The sequence below is a fragment of the Solea senegalensis genome, linkage group LG15, assembly GCF_019176455.1.
Source record: "Solea senegalensis isolate Sse05_10M linkage group LG15, IFAPA_SoseM_1, whole genome shotgun sequence".
In the NCBI taxonomy this organism is placed as follows: Eukaryota; Metazoa; Chordata; class Actinopteri; order Pleuronectiformes; family Soleidae; genus Solea; species Solea senegalensis.
Window position 1 is genome coordinate 11,950,449 of NC_058035.1, and position 23,316 is coordinate 11,973,764.

The following is a 23,316-nucleotide window of genomic DNA, read 5'->3' on the forward strand; positions in this document are numbered from 1 at the left end:
AATGGTGTGTAGGCTTGGCCGCGGTAAGTGGATTACACATTATCTGCTTCTCTCACTCTTTGTACCCGAGCCCGGCATCGACTAAATGAGCTCTGGCCATCGTGTACAGTCAATTTGTTTTGGCAGACCCGACTGTTGATGCTGCGGTGAGCCTGAGTCACCTAAACATTAACTTTCTTTTTTTTAAGGTTACTGGTTCCTCTTGGGTGAAAGCAAACATGTATTTGGACTCTTGACATTGACTGACTACGTCAAGCAAATCCCACAAATGATTAATCATAGTCAAAAACGTGAATGATGTTTTCACATATTTTGTCTTTTTTTCTTTCAGATGCGTTAGCACACATCAACAATTCCAGCATGAACAGGAAGCTGGATAATAATCGCTTGTTTCTTTTATCATACAGCAGAAATGTTCCAAACACCTGGTCCACTCTTGTCCCGTATAGTGATGTAATTATTCTAAACAGGATGTAATTTAACAGCGAGCTCTGTTACCCAGCGGCTCAGGTCTTTTCATCGATGAACACTATTAATAAAATGCCAGAAAGCAACTAGTCTTTACTCCATCTTTGTCAGGCGACAACACCACTACAGCAAAATGGCATTTCAGTTCATAATTGCCTGACCCTGTGTTCTTTAGGTCAGGCCCAACGTAAATGCAAATACCAAAAGGAAGAAATCTCTTTCAGGAAACACACCACATTATTGTGGGTTCACCAGAGAAAGTGGACATAAAGTATAAACACTTTGCTAATATGCTGTGGCTCACGTTATTAAATAGGTAAAATAGACATTTTGTGACATGTTTATGAATAATGATGCCGTGATTAATGCCATGCTCTACATTACTTTCTCTGCTTGATCCTCACACAAACCCTCTCTCAGTTTCAGTCGCTTGTCGTGACGGATAACACTGTTCCTTCTGTGCCAGTGAGTATGAATGATGGAAATCTAGATTAGGGGGAGAGGAGGGCTCGGCCAGGAGGGGGGAGGAAGGAAAGAGACTTGAGTGAGGGAGAGAGGGGAGGGCCAATTATCTTATTGTTTAACCCACTCAAGGTAGCAGCCCATCAATCTGAAACCACTTGCTCAAGTGACTCATGTTCAGCCTTTATAAAAGTTTAATTGGCTTGCATAATTAACAGTGTAGGGAAAGACGTGTGTGATGTAACTTTGAAAAATGTGCTCATGTTTTTTTTTTGTTTTTTTTCTACCCCTTGGGAACCTTTTCTCATAGAAACAAATATATGAATATAATTGTACTTTTAGCACTTACCTCAATCTGGGCGACGTCATTTTATTACGCGACACAAACTAGTGACGAGCAAAGCAGTTGTTTTCGGTGTACTGAATCATTGGAATCTGTTGAATAAAAAAATAAAATCATTCTGTACTTCCTGCATGACCGGAGCGCAGACTCTGACACTGAACTAAAATATGGCTGAAATGTTGGAGATTAACACATGTTTTCAGGATTTTTAACTGCTACGATTCGGCATTGTTCAGTCATTGCGGTCATGACTCTTCAAACGACTACAGTCTCTGCCAATCAGTGGCGAGCAGTCTGTTGATGTCACGTTTTAGTATCGGCTCAGCTTGCTTGGAAGGTACCAGGTACTATCCATGATGGAAACTAAAAAAAAAGACTCTTCCACTCACCCTTGCTTTTCCAAAGCATATTAAGCAACTATGGTGGCCTCTGCTTACCACAAAGGATGTTCTTCAGCTGTTAAAGCATGAAATGCAAACTCATGGTGGCACAAGATGGCAGCCACGTCAAAGTAAGACCCTCAACATTTATAATGCTTATTTTTACGCAGCTATACCCAATTCATTTATATTTTGAAGAGATTAGACTTCACTTTCTGCCCCTTAAATGTTAAACTCACGTTTTCCACAGAGAAAACCACCACAAACTGCAATATTTGTTATTTGTAGTTAAAAGTAAAACAAAAATCTGTAACTTTAAATTAATAACTGGATCATTGTCCTGTCTGCGTGCGTTGTGTTGTGTGTTTGGCTGCGCAGTGGAGGCAGCACCACCTGACACGCGTGGTGGTGGGGGGGCGTGTCTGTGACGACGTGGCTGCAGCTCTCGGATCTGTGTCACCTTGACTGAAAGTGTGCCTGTCCTCACAGCGCTCGGCTGATGAACAGTGCAGTGTTCAAGGTAAATGCAACTTCTACAAAAATGACGCATAGGTGCATATTTTTTTTTTTTAGAAAAAGAATCACCGTCCTGTTCTCGTGCTTCTGCAGTGGCACAGAGACGAGCGCAGATTAATGGTGATTATTTGAGCTTGGAGGGGGATTAGTGTGTCTGTGGTGAAGCTGTAGCCGAGCCAGAATGAAGTACGCACGCGTTTGTGCAGTGAACTCTGCAGCCTGAAGCAGACAGGGAAGCAGAATGATTCTGCTGGAAACGGTGAGGAAGTTAAAGCGGCAGCGTTTATAGGAACAGTTTCCATCACGCTTTCATGGTCGGACTGTCCGCGGTTGCGCGCTCCATGCGGCTCTGGAGACGTCTCCTTGCGCAAAGAACAGGCCGTTACGTGACGACACCATGCGGTCCTACAGTTGTTTTAAACCAAACGCACGCAGCAGGCTTTTGTGGAAACTCAATTTAAAGTGAACGTGACAATAAAGGTCATTTCATTCATACAATATTGATATTTTTAGGAGAATTAATCAAACTCCTCTATCGTGCAAGACCTAAAATTGTTTAAAACTCCTGTCTCTGTGTCCTAATCACCACTGAAATCTAATCAGTTCTTCCCAGTGGCGTGTACAGACATTTGGAAGGGTAGGGGTGAAAATTAAAGAGGCACCTACTGTGCACAGGTGGGGCAAGCACCACTAGTATATACAGTCATTTCCCTCATTCTCACACACCTGTGTATACCTATACAATGACGTCCTGTAACAGCATCACTTTTTATCACCATGATTGGCTTTTCCTATACAGCACCATCTAAGGACACCCTTTGGGACAGGAGGGAACGTCATAATGGCACTAAAACCTTTTTGGCACCTTATAGGGCACTGCATTATTTTCTTCCTCTAGCAAGGCAACATTTTTGTCCGTTGGGGCACTGGGGGGGACATTCTAAAACGCTTAACATGATGTGAAAAAGCCAAACGGTGATCATTAATCACCACATTTTTCATGGACACCTCTAGTCATGCCCTCTTTCACCTCTCCAAAAAACAAAACAGATACTTAACGACTTTGGTTTTTGGAGAGGTGAAAGTGGGCATGACTAGAAGTGGAAAATGAATTCATGTTATAGCATTTCTGTTCAGAAATTAGAGCTGATGAAGGGGAAACTACTGTGTTCATATAGATTCCTACTGGGGTTTTTTGCCGAGTGTGACCCATGGTGCTCAAAAACAGACAGACAGACACTGACTGAAACAAAACCTCCTCTGCAGAGAAGCTTTTGTGAGAGCGCCACTCACTGTTTCTCTCTCTGCGTGTCCCTCTAGCCATGAGTCAGCTCCGAGTGTTGGCGAGTTTGCTGAGAGGTGGATGTGCCGGGAGGAACCAGTGGTTCCGAGGATGTGGAGGTGTCCCTGCCAGGCGCTGCTGGGCCGACCCCAGCAGGAGAGGCTGCTCCTCGTCTGGCTCTGCGCCTGTTCCGTCAGCGCTGGCCAGTAGCTCCACCTATGTGGAGGAGATGTACTATGCCTGGCTGGATGATCATAAAAATGTCCACGAGGTAACTGTGTGCACCGTGTGCCATTTATTCCCATAGATAAGTCAATAATTGAGCATACCAGGGGTTCTCAAAGGGTACTGCGAAAGGTTTCAGAAGCGAATTCTGCTCGTCAAAAACACGGCCGCACAGCTGTTAAATGAGACCATCTCTTCTGGCCCCCACCCGCCTTGCTCTGCCACTGTATACACACAAACGCTCCCTCGGTCAAGTGTCTTAACCCTTCTGTTACCAATCCTATTGTTTGTGACATCAGCTTCTCAGCACTGTAATTCCTAAACGGGTGAATAACCATCAAAAATGAAAGTTATCTTGGAAAAAGGGGCAGAAGCACTCACTCATTGATATTTTTTTTTGACAATTCTACAGCCATAAAAATCAAAATAAATCCTGGTTATCATAAGAGGTTTAGTATTGCTTGACAGAGCCTGTTCTCACATGAAGGACGCAGCATTCAAATAGTATTACAGCAGTGTAACATCAACAACAACAAAAGACAACCAAGTAGCACACTGCAGCTTTAAATAATAATTTGTCAAAGCTCTTATTAAGAAAAAAAAGGTGAAAATAATTATGATTAATTGGACAAACCCATTAAGCCATGAGACACGTGCACACATACTACCTGCAAATGTACATGCATTAATTAATCCTGCTACCTGCTTGGTCTCCCCGTCTTCTAGTCTTGGGACGTCTTTTTCCGTAACATCCAGGCCTCCAGCCCGCCTGGTGAGGCGGAGGAGAGACGCCCCTCCACTCTGCTCCGCGGCCGGGTCCTGTCCCACTCTCCTGGCACGGCACAGAAAGTGGTGGAGGACCACCTGGCTGTGCACAATCTCATTAGAGCTTACCAGGTATCAGCTGTCAGCTACACACACTCACACATACTGAGACACAAACGTGTTTATGTTATTTACAAATTCAAAGATTGATTCCGTATCTCCTGGGCATCTGTGTGTGCGCGTGTGTGTGTGTGTTGAATTAAGATATCGTCTGTCTTGAAGCACAACAGGCTGACTATTTGTATCTCCAGTACTTGTGTGTAAAAAGATGCATCAAACAAAATTAACTTGCCAAAACAGATTGCAACTGGCAACGGGAGCTGTTTGTACCGCATGCCCTTTTTTTGTTTTTTTTAAAAGGAATACACAATTTGTTTGTCGCTGCACGAGGTTATGCAAATTACTAGATTAAGTCTAACCCACTTACCCTGGAAATATCAAAGAGACTACTTAAGCAAAACAGGTGGTAACATTTTCCCATAGCCCTCAAATTAATTCCAGAAACTATCTGAGGGATTTATTAAATTCGTTCTTTTGGCAAAGGCGTCACATTTATTCCCAGCCTGTTGAGATCCTGGTGGCAATGAGTGTGCTTGTGCTTGCGTTCACACAAAAGCTTCCCAGTAAGGGGTTCTTTTCTCTGAGAGGTCGACCTGTAACCAAGTGTTAAGTTTATTCTCCACATGTTATAATCCAGTGTATAATCCACTCGTGTTCTTTGTCTATTCCGGTTTCTTTCTATGTCTCTTTTCCATTTTTAATCTCTCCGAGTAGGTTCGCGGTCACTACGCCGCCCACTTAGACCCTCTGGGAATCCTGGACACTGACCTGGACTCCTTCGTACCCTCTGACCTGATCACCACCATCGATAAATTAGGTGCGCAAGGAAAAAGAGAAAGATTTGAGGAAACTGGTTTTTCTGATGCCTCGTGAAACACATGTAGTGACATCTAATTTTGAGACGTTTTATTTTAAAGTGATTATACGTTCATGCAAACATAAATATGGGTAGTATATTACATTTCTGCCAATTAACCCTCCTTAATGTTACACACTGGACCTTTAAGCGAATTGTATGAATTCTAAAATGACGTCAAAATTAAAATATTGTGATTTTATTATTTATCTATACTATACATAATACAACATTGTACCTCACTATGAGTGTAATTATGTGTTTTCTGGTTTGACTGTGAACTGTGGAGTCAGCCTGAAGACAGTATGTACAGTATGCTGATGAGTTTTCCACTACAGAAGGCATTTCTCCTAATTAACTCAGCATACATGTTGTGTTCTTCAGTTAAATGCATATTATTCTCTATTACAGGCTTCACAACCTCCCTCATCCTTCTAATTATGAATATTTTATTTGAATTTATTCGTAGCCTACATTATACACACTCACATCTCCAACCCAGAGTTGCGTCAGGGCCAGGAGTGTAAGTAGTGTTTAAGTATAAAAAAGACCTTATCACATGTATGGGTTGTTTAATCCACTGTTCTTGTCTTTCAATCTCAGGCTCTTGACATTATTCATTTCATTTACTGGAATGAAGGTCGGGGAAGAAAAAAAAAAGATGCGATTGACCACAGAGAGGGATGGTAATCTTGCGAGTGAGGAAGAGACGGGGATTTCGGATGTTATCGTGATCGGCGCATGTCAGGACATAGCGTTGCATTATGTATTGTCATCAGTGCTGTGGCTCCATAATGAAAGCTAATGGCAGCCTCCGTTGCCCCTTATTCAGTCAGCTGATTGCACACAAGTCTATTCTTGGCCCTTTTATCTTTCCTGAGTTCCTAATATGATTTGCACCTGTCTCCTCTTATGTTGCCTGTGATCTTGAGGTTGAGCAGCCCTCTCAGGTGGGCTTTTTATCAGAACAGAAACCTGCTACGTACGGTGCAGTATGTGGGGCTGCAGATCCGTCACAGCTCCTGCTGCCTCACTCTTCTAGCCAAGCTTTGTTTTCACTTTTTTCTGCCGTCATATCAATCAATAGTCCCATTTAGAGCTGCTGCTAATTATACATTTTCATTTTCAATTTGTCTTTCTTTTTTATTATACTTCTGATCGATCAATTAATCATTATTCTAATGTGGACGTATCCATCACAATTTCCCACAGCCCGACGTGACACCTTCAGATCGCTTTTCTTTGACCAACCCTCAGCCCAGAACCCAAAAATATACATTTTTACAATGACATGAAACAGCAAACTAGTAAACACTCTCTTTTGTGAAGCAGCAACCAACAATTTTTGGTATTTATGCTTGTGCTCCACACGGCGCCCAGTGACATCGATCCAGGCAACAGCAACATTGTGCTAGTGAAGCGAGACAGTTTGTAGTCTGAAAACACAAAGTGTTCCATCATACTCGACTCTGGTTTCTGCTCTTATCACCTGAAAAAAGATAACGTTATAAATGTGTCATATTTCCAGGTCCTAAATTAAACTCAGATGACGGCAGATGAATTATAGTACTGAAAATGATGTTTGGGTTGAATCTCTGGACTTTCTAAAACCTTGATGATTTGCATTAAAACAGTTTTTAACAAGCTTCCTGTTTCTAGAGTGAGCTACTACTCATGTCATATACAGCTTTATGAGTTTTATAATATGTGTTAGGCCTGCCTAATCTTGTTCATTATTGTAGGTTTTTATGGTTTCGATGAGTCTGACATGGATAGGACCTTCCAGCTGCCGCCGACCACCTTCATCGGAGGAGACAGCGCCACGCTTCCCCTGAGAGAAATCATTCGCAGACTTGAGGTATTTTGTTTATGTGTTGATGATGAAGGAAACCCATAACTCTGTGTCATGTGTGTCTTTTTTAAACTATCTTCTTTCCTTCCCAGTCGTCGTACTGCCGTCACATAGGAGTGGAGTTCATGTTCATTAACAACGTGGACCAGCGTCAGTGGATCCGCCAGAGATTCGAGACACCGGGGATCATGCAGTTCACCAATGCTGAGAAGAGAAATCTTCTCGCCCGCCTGGTCAGATCCACACGGTCAGCAGTGACTAAACATTTTCCAGCGTACACTTACGCGGCTGACAGCTCCATACTTCACTTTTAGTTATTGCTCGCATCAGGGACTCGCGCAGCATTAACAACAACAAAATGTTTGCACGCCTGTATATTTGGAAAGATAAACACCCCCATTCTTCACGCGAGCTAATTTTCCTCTTTGATAAATGGTGTTGGAAGTTACTGTAGGTGATCTGCAATATATTGCCGGCGTGCAGATTCTTCCCCTTTGAGATATGAATTACTTGTTTGTTCTTATGTCGTATCATGAATTAATATGTGCTGATTTCCTGTTCACACAGATGAGCACAGGGGTGCTGTATGGAAATGTTTGTGTGTATTTAACGTTGCTCCAAAATATTCATATTAAAAATGTATGAAATCTATTTATTTCTTAGTTGAAGAGGGATTTGGTAGTAGCGCTGCCAGTGTCCCCCAAACCATGGGTGCTCTGAGTTAAAAGGGCTTAATTTTAATGCTTAAAAATGTGGTTCTCAAACTGTGGTATGTGTACCACCAGTGGTACGTGAGCTTCCTTTGGTGGTACTTGGAGGAAAATCAGAAATACTGATACAAAAAAAAGAAATTAAATAATCACCTTATCTCTCGCTCCATCTCAATCTATTTTCACAATATTTTCCTCAGGTCCTCACACCAACGTGTTTTGGCTACTGCCTTCATCTGGCTATGGAGACTTTCTAAATAAAGTTTTACTTATTTGGATTTTACTGTTCAGGTTTGAGGACTTCCTGGCCAGGAAGTGGTCATCAGAGAAGCGTTTTGGTCTGGAAGGCTGTGAAGTTCTAATCCCTGCTCTGAAAACCATCATTGACACGTCGAGCGCTGCCGGAATCGACAGCGTGATCATGGGGATGCCCCATCGGTAACGCGCTTTACGTCTTCTCCCACCTCTCAGTTCTGTTCAGACTGTGTGCGCAGACATGTCTGATGGTGCTGATTTTGTCATTTTGTTCCTAGAGGTCGACTGAACGTCCTTGCGAATGTGATCCGTAAAGACCTCGACCAGATTTTCTGTCAGTTCGACCCAAAGTTGGAGGCAGCTGATGAGGTGAGGAAAAACCAGAAGAGAAGAGCAGTCAGGAGATACGACTTCATCTCCTCGTGTTACCGATAATGTCACACACTCTGAGTTGTGTTTTAAACTGTTTTAACAGTTTAGCACTGTCATGGAAAATAGATTCTGAAATTAGATTAGGATGGAGTGAGAGATAAGGTGACTCTAATTATTATTATTATTTAATTTCTAAAAAATGTTTTCGTTATTTGAGATCACACACCCTGGTATATACAGTATTTCTGATTTTCATCCATGTACCTATACGTACCACAGTTTGAGAACCATGGCAAGTGGCAAGTGAACATGTTGCAAGAAAGTCTTAAAATCTATGTACATAAATAAGGAAGCAACAGCACAACAACAGAAAGGGAAGATGTAATGCCGACATGACCGTCCACAAAAATAGATAAATGGGAAACACACATCTGAAACATAAGTTCCACATGCCTGTCCGGCAAGTTAACACATGAAATAACATATTGACAGCAGTTGTTACATGCGTCTGTGGATGTAGGGTTCGGGCGATGTCAAATACCACCTTGGGATGTACCATGAGAGAATTAACCGTGGGACGGACAAGCACATCACGCTGTCGCTCATGGCAAACCCCTCCCACCTGGAGGCTGTGGACCCAGTTGTTCAGGGAAAAGCCAAAGCTGAGCAATTCTACAGAGGAGACACTCGGGGAAAGAGGGTAACTACGACAGTTTTGTGTCACAAGTGCAAGGTGCTTCGTCTCATACAGTAGTTTGTCTCTTATATGATATTGTTTTTTTTTCCCCAGGTCATGTCCATCTTGATGCATGGAGATGCTGCTTTTGCTGGACAAGGAGTTGTGTATGAGACCTTTCACTTAAGTGAGCTCCCCTCCTACACAACACATGGTACAATCCATGTGGTGGTCAATAACCAGGTATTTTAAAGAGTAAAATCACTGTAACACATAACCTGCTGCATTTATCAGAATACATGTCATTAACATAACATGTACTAGTATCAACACTGATTATTACAGCACTTGTACTCATTCTTACACTCCTACTAGTACTTACACTTATAGTAGCTATTTTACTACTTTATTTGCTTTAGTTCTGTTTAGTTATAATAACAATTTAAGTGTTTTTGATGTAGAACAAACACAGTATCAAGGGTAAATAAAGATTAAACAGATTTATTTAAGAAAATAAACCAGGTACTGTAAAATATAATTAGCAAAATGAGACAATGTAATTGAAATTTGAGCTCAAATATATAAAAGTAAAAATAGAGACAGTATAAAATATGATCATCTGTGCAGAATATGAAAATGTGTGTATATGTACTGGATTTGCCCCAAGGAAACAGATATGTAAGTGGTAATCAAAACAGAATTTAAAACGGACAAATCTAGGAATTTAGGAATTGTTGTTGAAGTTCACATTGGAACAGAATTTACGTTTATTGTCTGATTGTTTTCTCCCAGATTGGCTTTACCACGGATCCCCGGGTGGCGCGCTCCTCTCACTACCCCACCGATGTGGCTCGGGTGGTCAACGCGCCCATCTTCCATGTGAACGCCGATGACCCCGAGGCCGTCATGTACGTGTGCCGCGTTGCTGCAGAGTGGAGGACCACCTTCAACAAGGACGTCGTCATTGACCTGGTAGGTCACCGTCAAGTTCTAAAGTTTTAAAAGTGACGGTAAGGTTGTGGGTTCAACTCCTGGCTCCTTGGGTAACACACTTCACCCTGTGGTGCTCCTGACTGCTGTGCCAACAGCATGTGACTGAAGGCTGATTTCTCCAGGAATAAATGACGATTTAAACCTGTTTGTTCTGCACTGGGGCAGATTGTACCTGCGCCCTGATGGCAACGACATAAACTGGTCCCGCAGAGGATGGTTCGGGTGTAAAGCAGCTTTTGAGTGGTCATCAAGACTAGAAAAGCATTGTATAATAAATACAGACCATTTACAAACTCTTCCTCTGATTGTATTTGGTATTCTCTCTGAGAGAGAGAGAGAGGGAGGACTGTGTTTATGTACTTTGCGACCAAAATGGTGAAAATGTTGCTTCTCTACTTGTTTGTAAAACAAGCGTTTACATTCATATTCACTACAAAGACTGACAAACAGTGATGTACACCTGCTTTGGTCCCCACTAAAACATATGTGTGTGTGTATTTTGACAGGTTTGTTACCGACGTTTTGGCCATAACGAGATGGACGAGCCCATGTTCACGCAGCCGCTGATGTACAAACAGATCAATCGGCAGGTGCATGTGCTGAAAAAGTATTCCGACAAGCTCATCGCCGAGAGAGTGGTGACACTGCAGGAATTTGAGGTTTGTGATTTAATGCTGCTGTTGTTGTTTTTCTGGTGGATTTCTCATTCAGACACAGTAACTGGACTCTCTCTAGGGCGTATTTATGCCTCTCTTGGTGTCAAAACAACCACACATGTGGTCGACACTTCCCACCTAATCAACATTATACCAATCATTTATCCTGGTGATACAGTACTTAAATTACACTTAAATTAACATGTTTCTGTTCACAAATCCTTAAAACACTTTTTGTTACTGTGTATTGCAGCTATATGATGAATATAATCCATAAAAGTGAATTTATGGCAAACTGGCTGTAACTCTGACTTGCACACTGTTGTTAAATATACTGTATATTGGTAGCTGCTACTACCCACCGGTAGCACAGTCTGTTGGACTAAATTGTATTAAATCACAAGGCTTTCAAGTAAAATATGTTGTGCCATCGCTACTGTATCGCTGTAAGTTTACTGACTAACCTTCCGTCCTCACAGTTCCTCAAACCGAGTATCTATTGCTCAATGAAGCTGAAGTATAAAGTAGAGTTTCTGGCACCATTAAACGGGAGCGCTCCAGTTCTTCATCCAAAACATAAACATCCATTCTGAACCTTTTCCTTTTTTTTTTTTTTTTGTTATACCACATGTCAGAGAAATAGTGCCGTGCCTCTGTGGTGTTCCTGTTGATGGACATTGTTTTCTGTATTGTGCTTTGGAAATTGGTGCAAAAGCTTCATTTGTTATGTAGCAAGGCAGAACCATTACAGCTGGTGGAGACATTTCTCCCCCTGCTGTGTTTTTCTCCCAGTCACTCTGTCTTTGTTCCGCACTCAGCTGCACACAGTTTGGCTTTTGTCAGCTGTGGTCCAAAAGCAGGATTAAACATTTGTGAAATGTGTGGTATTGTGAAATTACACAATACAAATGTGTTTTTGCAGGAAGAAGTTGCCAAATATGACAAGATATGTGAGGAGGCATACACCAGCTCCAAGGATGAAAAGATCTTGCACATTCGACACTGGCTCGACTCCCCTTGGCGAGGTTACGTGTCTTTTTATTTTTTGGATATTTTCTTCTCTTTCTGCTAGTTCTTCCTGTGAATCTGTCTCTCTCTCTCCTTCTCTCTCTGTCTTCAGATTTTTTCACAGCACAGGGAGAGCCGAAGAGCATGAGCTACATCTCCACCGGCCTGGAGGAGGAAGTTCTGCAGCACATTGGCCAAACTGCCAGCTCAGTTCCTCTTCAAGATTTTAGGATCCATCCTGGTGAGTCTAGTTGATTTGTCCAGGAAGAATAAAACACCTATGAAGTTAATCAGTCATGGTGTGTTTGGTTCCCCAACAGAAGGGTGATAAAGCATGGGACAGTAAGGACTGGTTATGGCAGTCGAACTGATCCAAACTGCACTGCCTCTCCGTCCGTCTGTGCAGGTGTGTCTCGTATCCTGCGGGGTCGAGAAGACCTGGTGAAGAGTCGTCAGCTGGACTGGGCTCTCGGAGAGTACATGGCCTTTGGTTCTCTGCTCAAAGACGGCATCCACGTACGACTCAGCGGGCAGGACGTAGAGCGGGGCACCTTCAGGTGAGGTTTATTTTTTTTTGGTTTAAAACCTCTGTTTGAATTAACATCCTCATCTGCACTTATGAGGAGCTTCTACAGCCACAGCCAGAGTGAACCGCTCTGCTGTACTGAACGATCCTCAAGGGTGCCGGTTAAATGAAGAGTGTTTTAAGTAAATTGATTTTTCCCATTTAGATTTTTATAGCTTGCGAGTCCTTGTTGAGTCATAGTTTCTCCTCTTCTGAATGAGCTCACACATTAACACCTAATTAGCGTTGTCTTTATTTATGAGGCAGGTGATAAATAGGGCTGTCAATAGATTAATAATGAATTAATCTCACATTTTGAAATGTGTTAATCTAGTTTGCTTTTTTGCTTTCTAGTGAATTTCTTTTCAAACACAGAACTACACATAGAACTATGTGATTTCACATTGAAGAGACTCGGGCCTATCAAGTGCCAACCAGGTCATCTTAAAATAAAAGCTGAGAATGTCTTTTTATTGACACTTTAAGAGAGGTGTTAAAGGGATAATTCAGTGTGGCTGTATGAGGTTACTCATACACTGTGAGTGCCTGAACTGAAGTTTGGCATTTTTATAAACCGTTTCCTCCGCGAACCCAAGCCCATACACTAAATCAGTGACTTTACATCACAGCATACAGGAGTTGTTGGTTCACTGCTGCCTCCATCAGTCAGTTCAAATGTCATTTTGTTTGAAATCCTTTGTTCGCATTTGCTTAAGTGACACAAATTTACCAAACGAAGCAGCAGTAGACCAGCAGCTCCTGTGTCCTCGGGAACTAGAACACATATTTTCTCTATGGAGTTTGGTGCACGAGCGCTTTACAAACCCCAGTTTCCAGTCATACAAGGCTGTCTAACTACAAGATAACATATTTGAACATTTCCTTAAAATATCAAACTTGAACTTGAGCAGACGTAGATTTTATTAGGTGAGCCTTTTAGGGAAGTGGTTTTAATCTGTTTTTCCTTGCAGTTTCACACAAAATAACCCCTTAACTATCACTTTAATTCAATGATTTTGTGTTAAAAACGATGGTTATGTAACACTAAAGCATTTATCACATTTAGGTAAAAATAGACATAATGACATAGCAGTTGTGTTGGACTGCATTAGCTTTTGCTAGTGTACCTAATAAAGTGGCCACTGGGTGTAGAATGGTAAATACTGTGTCAACCAGTGTGAAAATTATCCAAATGTCCTGTGTTGGATCAAAGTGACACATGTGTTGTGTATATCAAGCTTAACAGACCTGACCAGAGTTAAAGGGTAAAAAAAAAAACACTCTCGTGAGAATAGTGAATTAAGAAATTGGAGGGTGCGCGGCACAGTGAATCTGTCAGGCAGAAGACGTCGGCACGGTCTCCTGAGATCTGTGAAGCCCACATGGTGTTGTCATGGTATGGAGGGAACAAGTGACACATGAGCAAAGCCAGTTCCCCCTTTCACTGAGCCTGTCTCATCTGTCCCTGATCATTTCTCCACCAGCTCATCTTTACTGACACCCCTACCCCCACATCACAGCGACATACATCACACTAACTAACCAGAGGCTGCGGCGCTTTTTCTTTCGCCTCACATTCACCGCTGACGTCGAACTCTCCCATTTCACTTCCACCCTTCAATAGGGCAATTTCCCTGACCTGTGAAAAGCACTACATGTCCCCTGCACCTCTGTTTCACCTGTTTTTTTCCCCCCAGGTGTGTTATCATTGTTTTGTTGTCATCATACTTCAGCTCTACTTTAGCCCTTTTATCCCACTTTACTTGATTCTTTCTTTCACGCGCAGTTATTTCATCCCCCACCACACTGTTTCGCATCTCAGGAGCTGAGCATATTGGCATGTCACACTTGAGTGGACCTGCTTGCATTTCGATGATGTACGTTACAACGTGGACTAATGGATTCAGTTGTCGTGTTTGGGTGGGTTGTGTGTGCGGCGTTGTGTGCCCCCTTTCCCTGACTAATGGGGCCCCCGGGCAGAGGAACTCAGTAAGTTTGTGTGTGTGTGTGTGTGTGTGTGTGTGTGTGTGTATGTATACATGAAAAATATGGGTACCTAGTTTATGAGATAATCCCAGAGAAAGACCTCATCCTGAGCATCAAAGGGTTTCCCAAAGAGGAAAATGTAAATCCTGCATTATGTACAGTGCATTGTGTGCCCTCATTAGTCCATAATTATGGACTCAAATCATGATCACCTACTCTTCTAGGAGGCAATGTATCACTCTCAAGATACTAATCAATAGATTTAGCTTATTTCCTACAGTTCTTCCGCCTGACAATTACATCACCTCTATCTCCCTCTCTGCCTCTGATTCTCTTTGTCTGTGTGTGTATTTGTTTCCTCTTTACGACCTTAAACACTGACCTTGTGAGGACCAGTTGTCCTCATGGAGACCAAAATCTGGTCCGAATGAGGCAGAACCTCATTTCTGAGGAACTGGTTAAGTTTCAAGCTTAGATTAAGTATTAATTGGTTCTATATGATTTTGGGGATAATGCAATATTTAAGTTGTCCAAATGAATGGAAGACTGACAGTGCAGTGTCCTGAGAAGAATAGCTGTGGAGACCTTTGTGTGTGTGTGTGTGTGTGTGTGTGTGTGTGTGTGTGTGTGTGTGTGTGTGTGTGTGTGTGTGTGTGTGTGTGTGTGTGTGTGTGTGTGTGTGTGTGTGTGTGTGTGTGTGTGTGTGTGTGTGTGTGTGTGTGTGTGTGTGTGTGTGTGTGTGTGTGTGTGTGTGTGTGTGTGAGTAGATGTTGTGAGAGCGATGTTAAAGGGGTTTAAGTGACTGTCTGATCGAGCTGGTTTTAAAGGTTGATTTCTACTCTGTGAGTGAACAAACTGGCAGAGCCTGTTAACGCTTTGTTCTTTGCTCCCATCATCCCATCAGCTCTTGTTTGGACTCATGCACCCTGATGATCTGTACAGAGGAGGTTGCTTTTCATGAAGTGGTGTGTGTGTATGTGTGTGTGTGTTTCATCAGCAGCTTTTAAGACACCCTGAAAATCATTTGTTGTCAGATTTCACTGCAGGTGTCACAATTTTCCCTCTGAATACTAGTGATGGAATCATTATTTACTGAAATTTCAGTAATGGAGCACAAGCACATTATTCCAGTTTATTATTAATATTATTATTATTATTATTATTATTAATAATAAAAAACAGTGGTGCAAAGGCCCTTTTGTTTTGCTGGGTGTTATCATTATTATTATTGTTGTTCAGAGGTAATCTGACCTCCTATGGATTAAAACACACCACACGTGGTACATACAGTAAATCCATACGTTATCACTTTATCACAGGGGAAACAACCATTCTGGGTTTTTTCTCAAAAACTGCAAAACTACCCAAACGTATCCTCTCTAAACTTTTTCGAGACTGTCCTGTAATTCCAGCAGTGTGCTGGAATTACAGATTTAGGGCCACGCAGTCGGTGTAGTGGTTAGCACTCGGGTTTGCGACCGGAACAAGGGCCTTTCTACATGGAGTTTGCGTGTTCTCCCTGTGTGTGCGTGGGTTTTCTCTGAGTTCTCCGGTTTCCTCCCACAGTCCCAAAAAGAAGATTGGGTAAATTAGACTGTGAGTGTGAGAGTGGATGGTTGTTTGTCTCTGTATGTGGCCCTGTGATGGACTGGCGATCTCTATCTCAGCTCTAGGTCCCCCTGCGACCCTCATGTGGAGGATATAAAGTGGTAGAAAATGAATGGGCGCTCAGTGGTTAAAGCTTTGTACTTTGGTGTGATCGACATATGTTTGACTCCCATGTTACACGGATCCAACCCTAACCTCTCTAAAAACATGTAAAAACATACTTATGGTTCGTATTCAGGGCTTTGACCAAAATGACCCATAGTTATTCAGCAAAGAGGACTTTGCTGCACATAATGGAAATCCTGAAAAAAAAGAATCTTTAAAAGGACTTAACCATGTTAACCATATGTCATGTTTAAACACATCTCTGTTTCCTCTAGGTTAACTTTGTAAATTCCCCAAATGTCATTGACGTTTCTTTTCAGCACTGGTTTGAAATCTGCATGGACACTCTGAAGTCCTGCACCCTGCTAGTTGTCTAAGTCACCGCGTAAAGGTTTGGTTATGTATTCGCCTGTGCCTCTCTCATGTACCGCAGTCACCGTCATCATGTTCTGCACGACCAGGAGGTGGACAAACGTACCTGTGTTCCCATGAACCACCTGTGGACCAATCAGGCTCCTTACACTGTTTGTAACAGCTCCTTATCAGAGTACGGAGTGTTAGGTAAGACTGAAGTCGCTCCGACTACACAGTTTTTTTTGTTTTTTTTTTAGCCTTGTTTGATAACTATTGTGATTTTTTTAAGGTTTTGAGCTTGGTTTTGCCATGGCCAGTCCAAACGCTCTGATCCTATGGGAGGCCCAGTTCGGTGACTTTAACAACACAGCACAGTGTATCATTGACCAGTTTATCAGCTCGGGTCAGGCGAAGTGGGTCCGCAACAATGGTATTGTCCTCCTGCTGCCACATGGGATGGAGGGAATGGTGAGAATGAAACAAAAAAAGAGGCTTTAGTTGAGTTTTGTTAAGGAAATGTAAAAGCGTTTATTAAGAGTCTTCTCATCTTCTGTCCTCAGGGTCCAGAACATTCGTCTGCTCGACCTGAGCGCTTTCTGCAGATGAGCAAAGACGACCCCGATCACTTCCCTGTGTGTTCACATGCACCATTTACACTCTGGCAATTACGTAATGATAAATGTCAAGGAAACGATGACAGTGTGTTGCAGTTAACATCCAGCAGCTTCCTTTTTTTCTTTTTCTTTTTTTTTTTTTAATTGCCTGCGCTTGTGTCGTGACCACTTAAGCGATTACGGCGGTTTAGTCTCTTCATTATGACCCCCGCAGTGTTGATATTCATCAGTACGCCGAGGGTCAACTCCCTCTGTGGTCACGTTCTGTGGAGGAAGTAACCACAGCAGGCTAAATCAGCAGAAGCTCACCAGATTCATCTTCAAATGGGATATTGATCAATCTATTACTGGGAGCATACTAATTATTCTCTGTCCTGTGTGTGTGTGAGAGTGAGAGAGAGAGGGAGATGCAGTGCACTGATGCACTCAACTGTGAGGGGGGAAAAGTCCTTGCTGTAAACAACACCAACAAGGATGTGTACATTTATGTAGATTAATGTTTTCACATGGGAACACTTTATTTCCTTTGTAATGATTATTATTCTTTCTTCCTTTTTTTCTTTTTTACTAAGGAGTTAACAGGAGACTTTGAAGTCCAGCAGCTGTACGACTGCAACTGGATTGTGGTCAACTGTTCCACGCCTGCCAACTACTGTCATGTGCTCAGGCGACAGATTCTGCTGCCATTCAGAAAACCGGTGAAGTGTTACATCGTGTTTCATCTTCAAAATATTTTATGTTTAGTCTGTGTTTCGCTTCGCTGTTTGTCATGTAATGACACACTACATGGATATAAGTATTTAGCCACACGTGTTACTACAGCTGTTTTCAGGCTTTGGGCTCAAGGCCCTTTATTTCCAGTGCAGTGAAGGACAATCTTAGTGCTTCATTTTGGACAATGCTATGCTTCCAAATTTGTGGCAACAATTTGTGGAAGGTCCAGTTCGTCCCCTGTGGGAGGATGAAGTGGAGCAGAGGCCTTCTCATCCTCTTCATCCAACACCAGTGCCTGACCTCATAAATCTCAGACACAAATTCCCATAGAAACACTCCAAAATCTTGAGGAAAGTCTCTGTTATAGCTGCAGAAATCCATATTAAAGTCCTGTTGTTATACTGGTCAGGTGTTTGCAAATACATCTATTCAATTCGATCATATCCTGCACAAATGTGGTTCTGTGTTCTTCATGAATCTGAATGTATAAAGTAATCTCCATTCAACTGTAAAAGTTCTGGGAAATTGAGCATTTTTCTTTTTTTCCTATGTGCACAGCTCTTTTTTTCCCACTGTCAGTTTTCAGCCACTGTGAATGTCTTAACTGATCCCCCGTCGCTCTTAAATGCAACGCTCCACGAAGCATGAGAAAAGTACTTCCTGAGCAAATTAGTGAGAGGGCCAATAGGGGATAATATTGTTTGTTTGTTTGTTTTTTTTTTAATGAAATTCCCTGAAATTCTGGACCTGGTTGGCTGAGCAGAAAGTTCTTTTCTTTTTTATTTGATTGTTCAAGAAATTTTTTGTTTTCCCAATGCTGATGTTGCATGGTATATGTTGGCAACAAATTAGCGTGAAAGGGGATACAAACTTTTATCTCTGGAGTTTTGTCAGTGCGCACGATAAGTACACGGATGACAGAATCAATCTGTTGTTTGTCAGTGACGGGAACTTTTTCCTTTTTTCCCCTACAGCTGATTATTTTTACTCCGAAATCCCTGCTGAGGCATCCAGATGCAAGATCTAGTTTTGACCATCTCGCCAAAGGTGGAGATCTTCTTCTTATTTCTTGGTTAAATGTGACTTAAATGTAAATGTGATTTGTCGTAAATGTTCATATTCAATGTCTGCAGGGACTAAATTCAAGAGGCTAATTCCCGATGAGGGTCCAGCAAGTCAAAGCCCAGGTCAGGTGAAGAGGGTGATCTTCTGCACTGGTAAAATCTACTATGAGCTGGTTAAAGAGAGGAAACGGCAGAACATGGAGAAAGACATCGCCATCACCAGACTTGAACAGGTGTTAAATCTCTCTCTCCTCTGACTGAGCATCTCTAAAAATGGTCTTGCGATTTGAAAAGTGAAGCTCATAAAGTAGGATGGGAGAAGCAGTTGGCCACCAGGGGGACAACTGCTGAGTAAAGAGAGCTCCATTTGAATGGAAATCTATGGGAAAATAAGCTTTAACTCACTTGATAGAGTGAATATGAATATTTTCGTGTGGAATTGATGGTCTGAATCGCTCGTCTCAGCTTTTCTTCTCTTTCAGAGGAAATAGACCATAATGCACAGCATAGATGAATGGACACGAGTGTGATTGACAGGTGGTACCGTTCTGCAGGTGACATCTGTGAACATAAGGTTTAAAAAAACTGACATGACATGAGGAACTGAAACTGGAAAATTACGTCCATTTTCATATATAGTCTCTCGCTCTATGTCCAAATGAATGGAAGACACTGCAGTGTCCCTCTAAGGGATGTCTTTTCTCCCTACCCTTATTCCTCCCCCCACAGATTTCTCCTTTTCCGTTTGACCTGGTCAGAGCGGAGGCTGAGAAATACGCCGACGCTGAGCTGGTCTGGTGTCAGGAGGAGCACAAAAACATGGGTTACTACGATTATGTCCGTCCACGTTTCCTCACAGTGGTGGCCAACAAGAAGCCCGTGTGGTAAGGGTCTCGTTTGATGTGTCCATCACGGACGTGAACCGTTGTTGCTGGAGACAAACCGTCAGTGTTTCTTTGCAGGTATGTGGGACGCGACCCCGCAGCTGCGCCCGCGACCGGTAACAAGTCGACTCACCTCAATGAGCTGAAGAGGTTCATGGACACTGCTTTCAACCTGAGCGCCTTCACGGGCAAGGACAAGCAGTGAGAAGTAGACATGAGGTGCGGTTTCATCTCCAACCACCAAACTGTCGTGGCGTTTAAACACCTGATAACCTCATATGAAAATTGTCGGCAAGTACGACTTATTAAGTTATTTTTACTATGGTCAATGTACAAAATACAAAAATGCCATGTCCCAAAACTTCTACAAGAACTAAAGCAATTTTGGGACGTCATGTATTGGAAGAATCTGCACTTTAATCAATCCGCAATAATCAGCGTAGGTAGAAGGGTTCTTGCACCCTACAGTGTTTAAATAGGCTGTATAAGCTGTTAAGTGTTGGCCAAGGACAAACGGGCTGAATCTCCTAACATCCGCATTTCAAAATAAGTTCCTTAAAAAATATTGTGAAAGAGTGTTTAAAGTAGCAACAGTGCCCTTTAACATCACTTTACCACTAACAATTACATTTGTGATATTGACTTTTTGTAGTAGCTTTAATGCTGTAGATCAGGTATGTCCAAAGTCATACTATTATTATTATTATTATTATTGTTATTGTTTATGGCCAGGGATGGAGTGTGACAGCAATGCATCCCCAGTACACGTATCTGGAGATTTGCTTTGAAACCAGAGCTCCGGGCAGGAAAGATTCATGCATTAATCTCCTGTTACGGTTAAAAATTATAATTGTGACGAAGAAAATAAAATGATTATAAAACCGTGCATTTGTATGTTTAAAAAAACATTGGCCCCCAAGAATTTTCACATCATGAAATCTGGCTCTCCTTGGACACCCCTGCTGTAGATACCTCCACTGTTGCTATGCAGAATAGTATTTTAGTACTTTAGTACTAGAATCTATATTTGTTTGTATATGAATTGCAGAAGCGACTTGATGCACACAAACCTTTCACAGGTACGACGGCTGTTCTGAAAGTAGAGGCATCAGTAGGTTTAGTGCCTGTTTTTTTTTTTTGTCTTTGTTTTGGCTACCTTTAGCTGTAAGTGAAGAAGTATGTATTTACTGTCACACCTCACTTCACCGGGAGACATGAGCCAGCTGGCACAGAGACTTGTAGCCATGTTTTCTACGTAGGACATAAGGCTGGGCTTCCTCTTCGGAGGCGGAGGGACACACGCGAGACACAGCGAGCGCCTCGGATGCTTCTGAGAGCAACGCTGATGCTCAGTTGTCATTTTTAAATCCACAGGTATTAAACAGAACCGATATTAGCTACTGCTCTGCTCAGAAATTATGCTTCCTGTTTCCTGCCTCTCCACTTACAGCTAAAGAATTAAATCACTGTACATCATTTCAGATGATTATGACCTTTTAGGTTTGTACCTTTGAGTGCATTAAAGGAACAGAATATCCAGTGACAATATGGGTATGCTCAAATCTATGGGGTTGCTCTTAAAAGTGTGTAAAAATTAGTTGCATTTAGCATGTGTTGGAGAACTTTTTATACAGCCTTCGTTTAGCAAAAGTATCGCACTTGTGTATTCGGTGCCTGTTCATTTCTTACCCATCATATTTTCTCCCTCATACCTCTGCTAAAAGCATACTACACGTGTCTATTTTTATGAATGTCAGTTCACTACAATCTAAGACATTTTCAACGTAATATTGAGCAATACAGTTCATTCATGTAGTTAAACACAGTGTTTTTTTTTATATAGCGTGTTGGGGAAAAAAGATGCTGTATACTGTATGTGCTTAATCCATTTTTTATTTTTATTTTGAGATCACCTTCAGCAAGAATTCTCCACAGCAGCGACAGCTTCTCTGCAAACAGGATCTAGTGTTCCATCTCCACCTTTGGGGTTAAAAAGCACAACAGGACGTCATAGCAACAGGGTTGAAAAAAGAAAGAAAGAAAAAGGCAACCAATTACCTGCAGCCCCCGAACTAAGAGTTGAGTCTCTGAGGACAGCTGATTATATTAGTTTACAGCAGTGGCAAGTTTGTAAATATCATGTTAGAATGTACAGGAGACTGCAATCGTCACTCTTCCAGTTGTAAAACGAACCCCTGTTGACCAGCACCACATTTTTGAAACCAGACATTCAGAGGTAAAACCAGTAACCAGGCATCTACTGTAAACCAGTGCTTTGGTGGTTTAATAATTCGTCGGGAACACAACTTCCAAAATCGACATTATATTCTATTGACGCAGAGCAGACATTTGCAGTAACTCCTCCAAAACATGTTTCCTGACAAATAATAATCATTTCTCCAAAGGCTTTTGTTCAAACACAATTATTTTTGTGACTGTTCACTAGGGCTGCAACAAATATTCGATTCATCGATTATTCGCTGATTAATCATCAACTACTTTGATAATCGATTCATTTGGTCTGGATGTTTTTCCCCCAATAATTAAAACAAGCTTTCTAATTTGTCAGCTTCTTAAATTTGAATATTTTCTGGTTTCTTTGCTCCATATCACAAAGAAATCATTGAAGTGAATCATTTTTGGCTTGTGGACAAAACAAGACATTCCGAGATCATCATCGTCGACATTTTTCAATATTTTCTGACATTTTAGGGACCAAACAAGTGCTTGATTAATCAGGAAAATAATAATTAGATGCAGCTTCACATTGACTGGATAGGTAATAATAAATGTGACTGGTGTGTGTAAAGGCCTTGGGGTGATTGGAATGTCATAATTTACTGATGGATATTTGCATATAAATCTCCAAAATTTTACATACTGGAACTTTAATTACCCCTTGTCTTCTGGCCCTAAAGTCCCTTAAAACGCCCCTGCAGGCTTCACCATTAAAATGTTGCATTCGAAAAAACTTCGTTAAATCGACAAGAGTTGCGTTCATGTCTGCGTCACACACACACACACACGCACACCTGAGGATCACGTGGTCTCCGTGTGAAACTCACCAAACTCCAGCTGCCGGATGTGACACGTGAACACCAGCTCCCCGTTCACCTGCAGCTCCACCATGTTCCACTCGTCCGTCTCCTCGAGAACACACTGGTGTCCGCGCGCTGTCAGAGCGGCTGCAGACATGTTGGAGAAGTCACGTGTTTGTTTGACCTCGCCTGACGACAAGGAGACAACAACAACAACAAACATGGTGGTGTTTACCCTGCAGACCCTGCAGCCTGAAGGTCCTGTGCTGGACGATTCCGCTGGATTCATAAGGTCCGTAACAAAGTGTCACCCGTGGTTTTGACGACATTGTTTGTTGTGGTCACCTAGGCAACGCTCTCTCTCTCGCTTTCTCGCTCTCTCTTTCTGTCTCTCTCAAACACACGCTGTTGTTTGGCGGAGGTGGAAACTGACATATTCTAGTTT

The 23,316-nt window shown here is 42.1% G+C and overlaps 2 protein-coding genes across 3 annotated transcripts; one reads left to right on the forward strand and one right to left on the reverse strand.

Annotated features, from left to right (window-relative positions):
* Positions 1 to 2,047: 2,047 nt before the first annotated feature.
* Positions 2,048 to 21,379, forward strand: ogdhl (oxoglutarate dehydrogenase L). 2 transcript variants are annotated; one of them, XM_044045974.1, is made up of 23 exons: positions 2,048 to 2,173; positions 3,490 to 3,722; positions 4,403 to 4,573; positions 5,276 to 5,378; positions 7,160 to 7,275; positions 7,362 to 7,516; positions 8,271 to 8,417; positions 8,513 to 8,603; positions 9,127 to 9,306; positions 9,397 to 9,525; positions 10,075 to 10,254; positions 10,782 to 10,934; positions 11,854 to 11,956; positions 12,052 to 12,180; positions 12,346 to 12,496; positions 16,637 to 16,764; positions 16,847 to 17,025; positions 17,118 to 17,189; positions 17,744 to 17,869; positions 18,860 to 18,932; positions 19,019 to 19,182; positions 19,679 to 19,833; positions 19,912 to 21,379. In XM_044045974.1, exons 2-23 carry the CDS (start codon positions 3,492 to 3,494, stop codon positions 20,036 to 20,038), a joined length of 3,063 nt encoding a protein of 1,020 aa, XP_043901909.1. In that variant the 5' UTR covers positions 2,048 to 2,173; positions 3,490 to 3,491; the 3' UTR covers positions 20,039 to 21,379. The 2 variants fall into 2 exon arrangements, with proteins under 2 accessions (XP_043901909.1, XP_043901910.1); XM_044045975.1 differs by lacking the exon at positions 2,048 to 2,173 and adding an exon at positions 2,244 to 2,428.
* A 329-nt stretch (positions 21,380 to 21,708) lies between these two features.
* lg15h10orf53 (linkage group 15 C10orf53 homolog) lies at positions 21,709 to 23,273 on the reverse strand. The gene is made up of 3 exons (XM_044045984.1): positions 23,107 to 23,273; positions 22,899 to 23,018; positions 21,709 to 21,813 (listed from the first exon to the last, which is right to left on the reverse strand). The coding sequence occupies exons 1-3, from the start codon at positions 23,198 to 23,200 to the stop codon at positions 21,749 to 21,751; spliced, it is 279 nt and encodes a 92-aa protein (XP_043901919.1). The 5' UTR covers positions 23,201 to 23,273; the 3' UTR covers positions 21,709 to 21,748.
* Between the last annotated feature and the right edge of the window lie 43 nt (positions 23,274 to 23,316).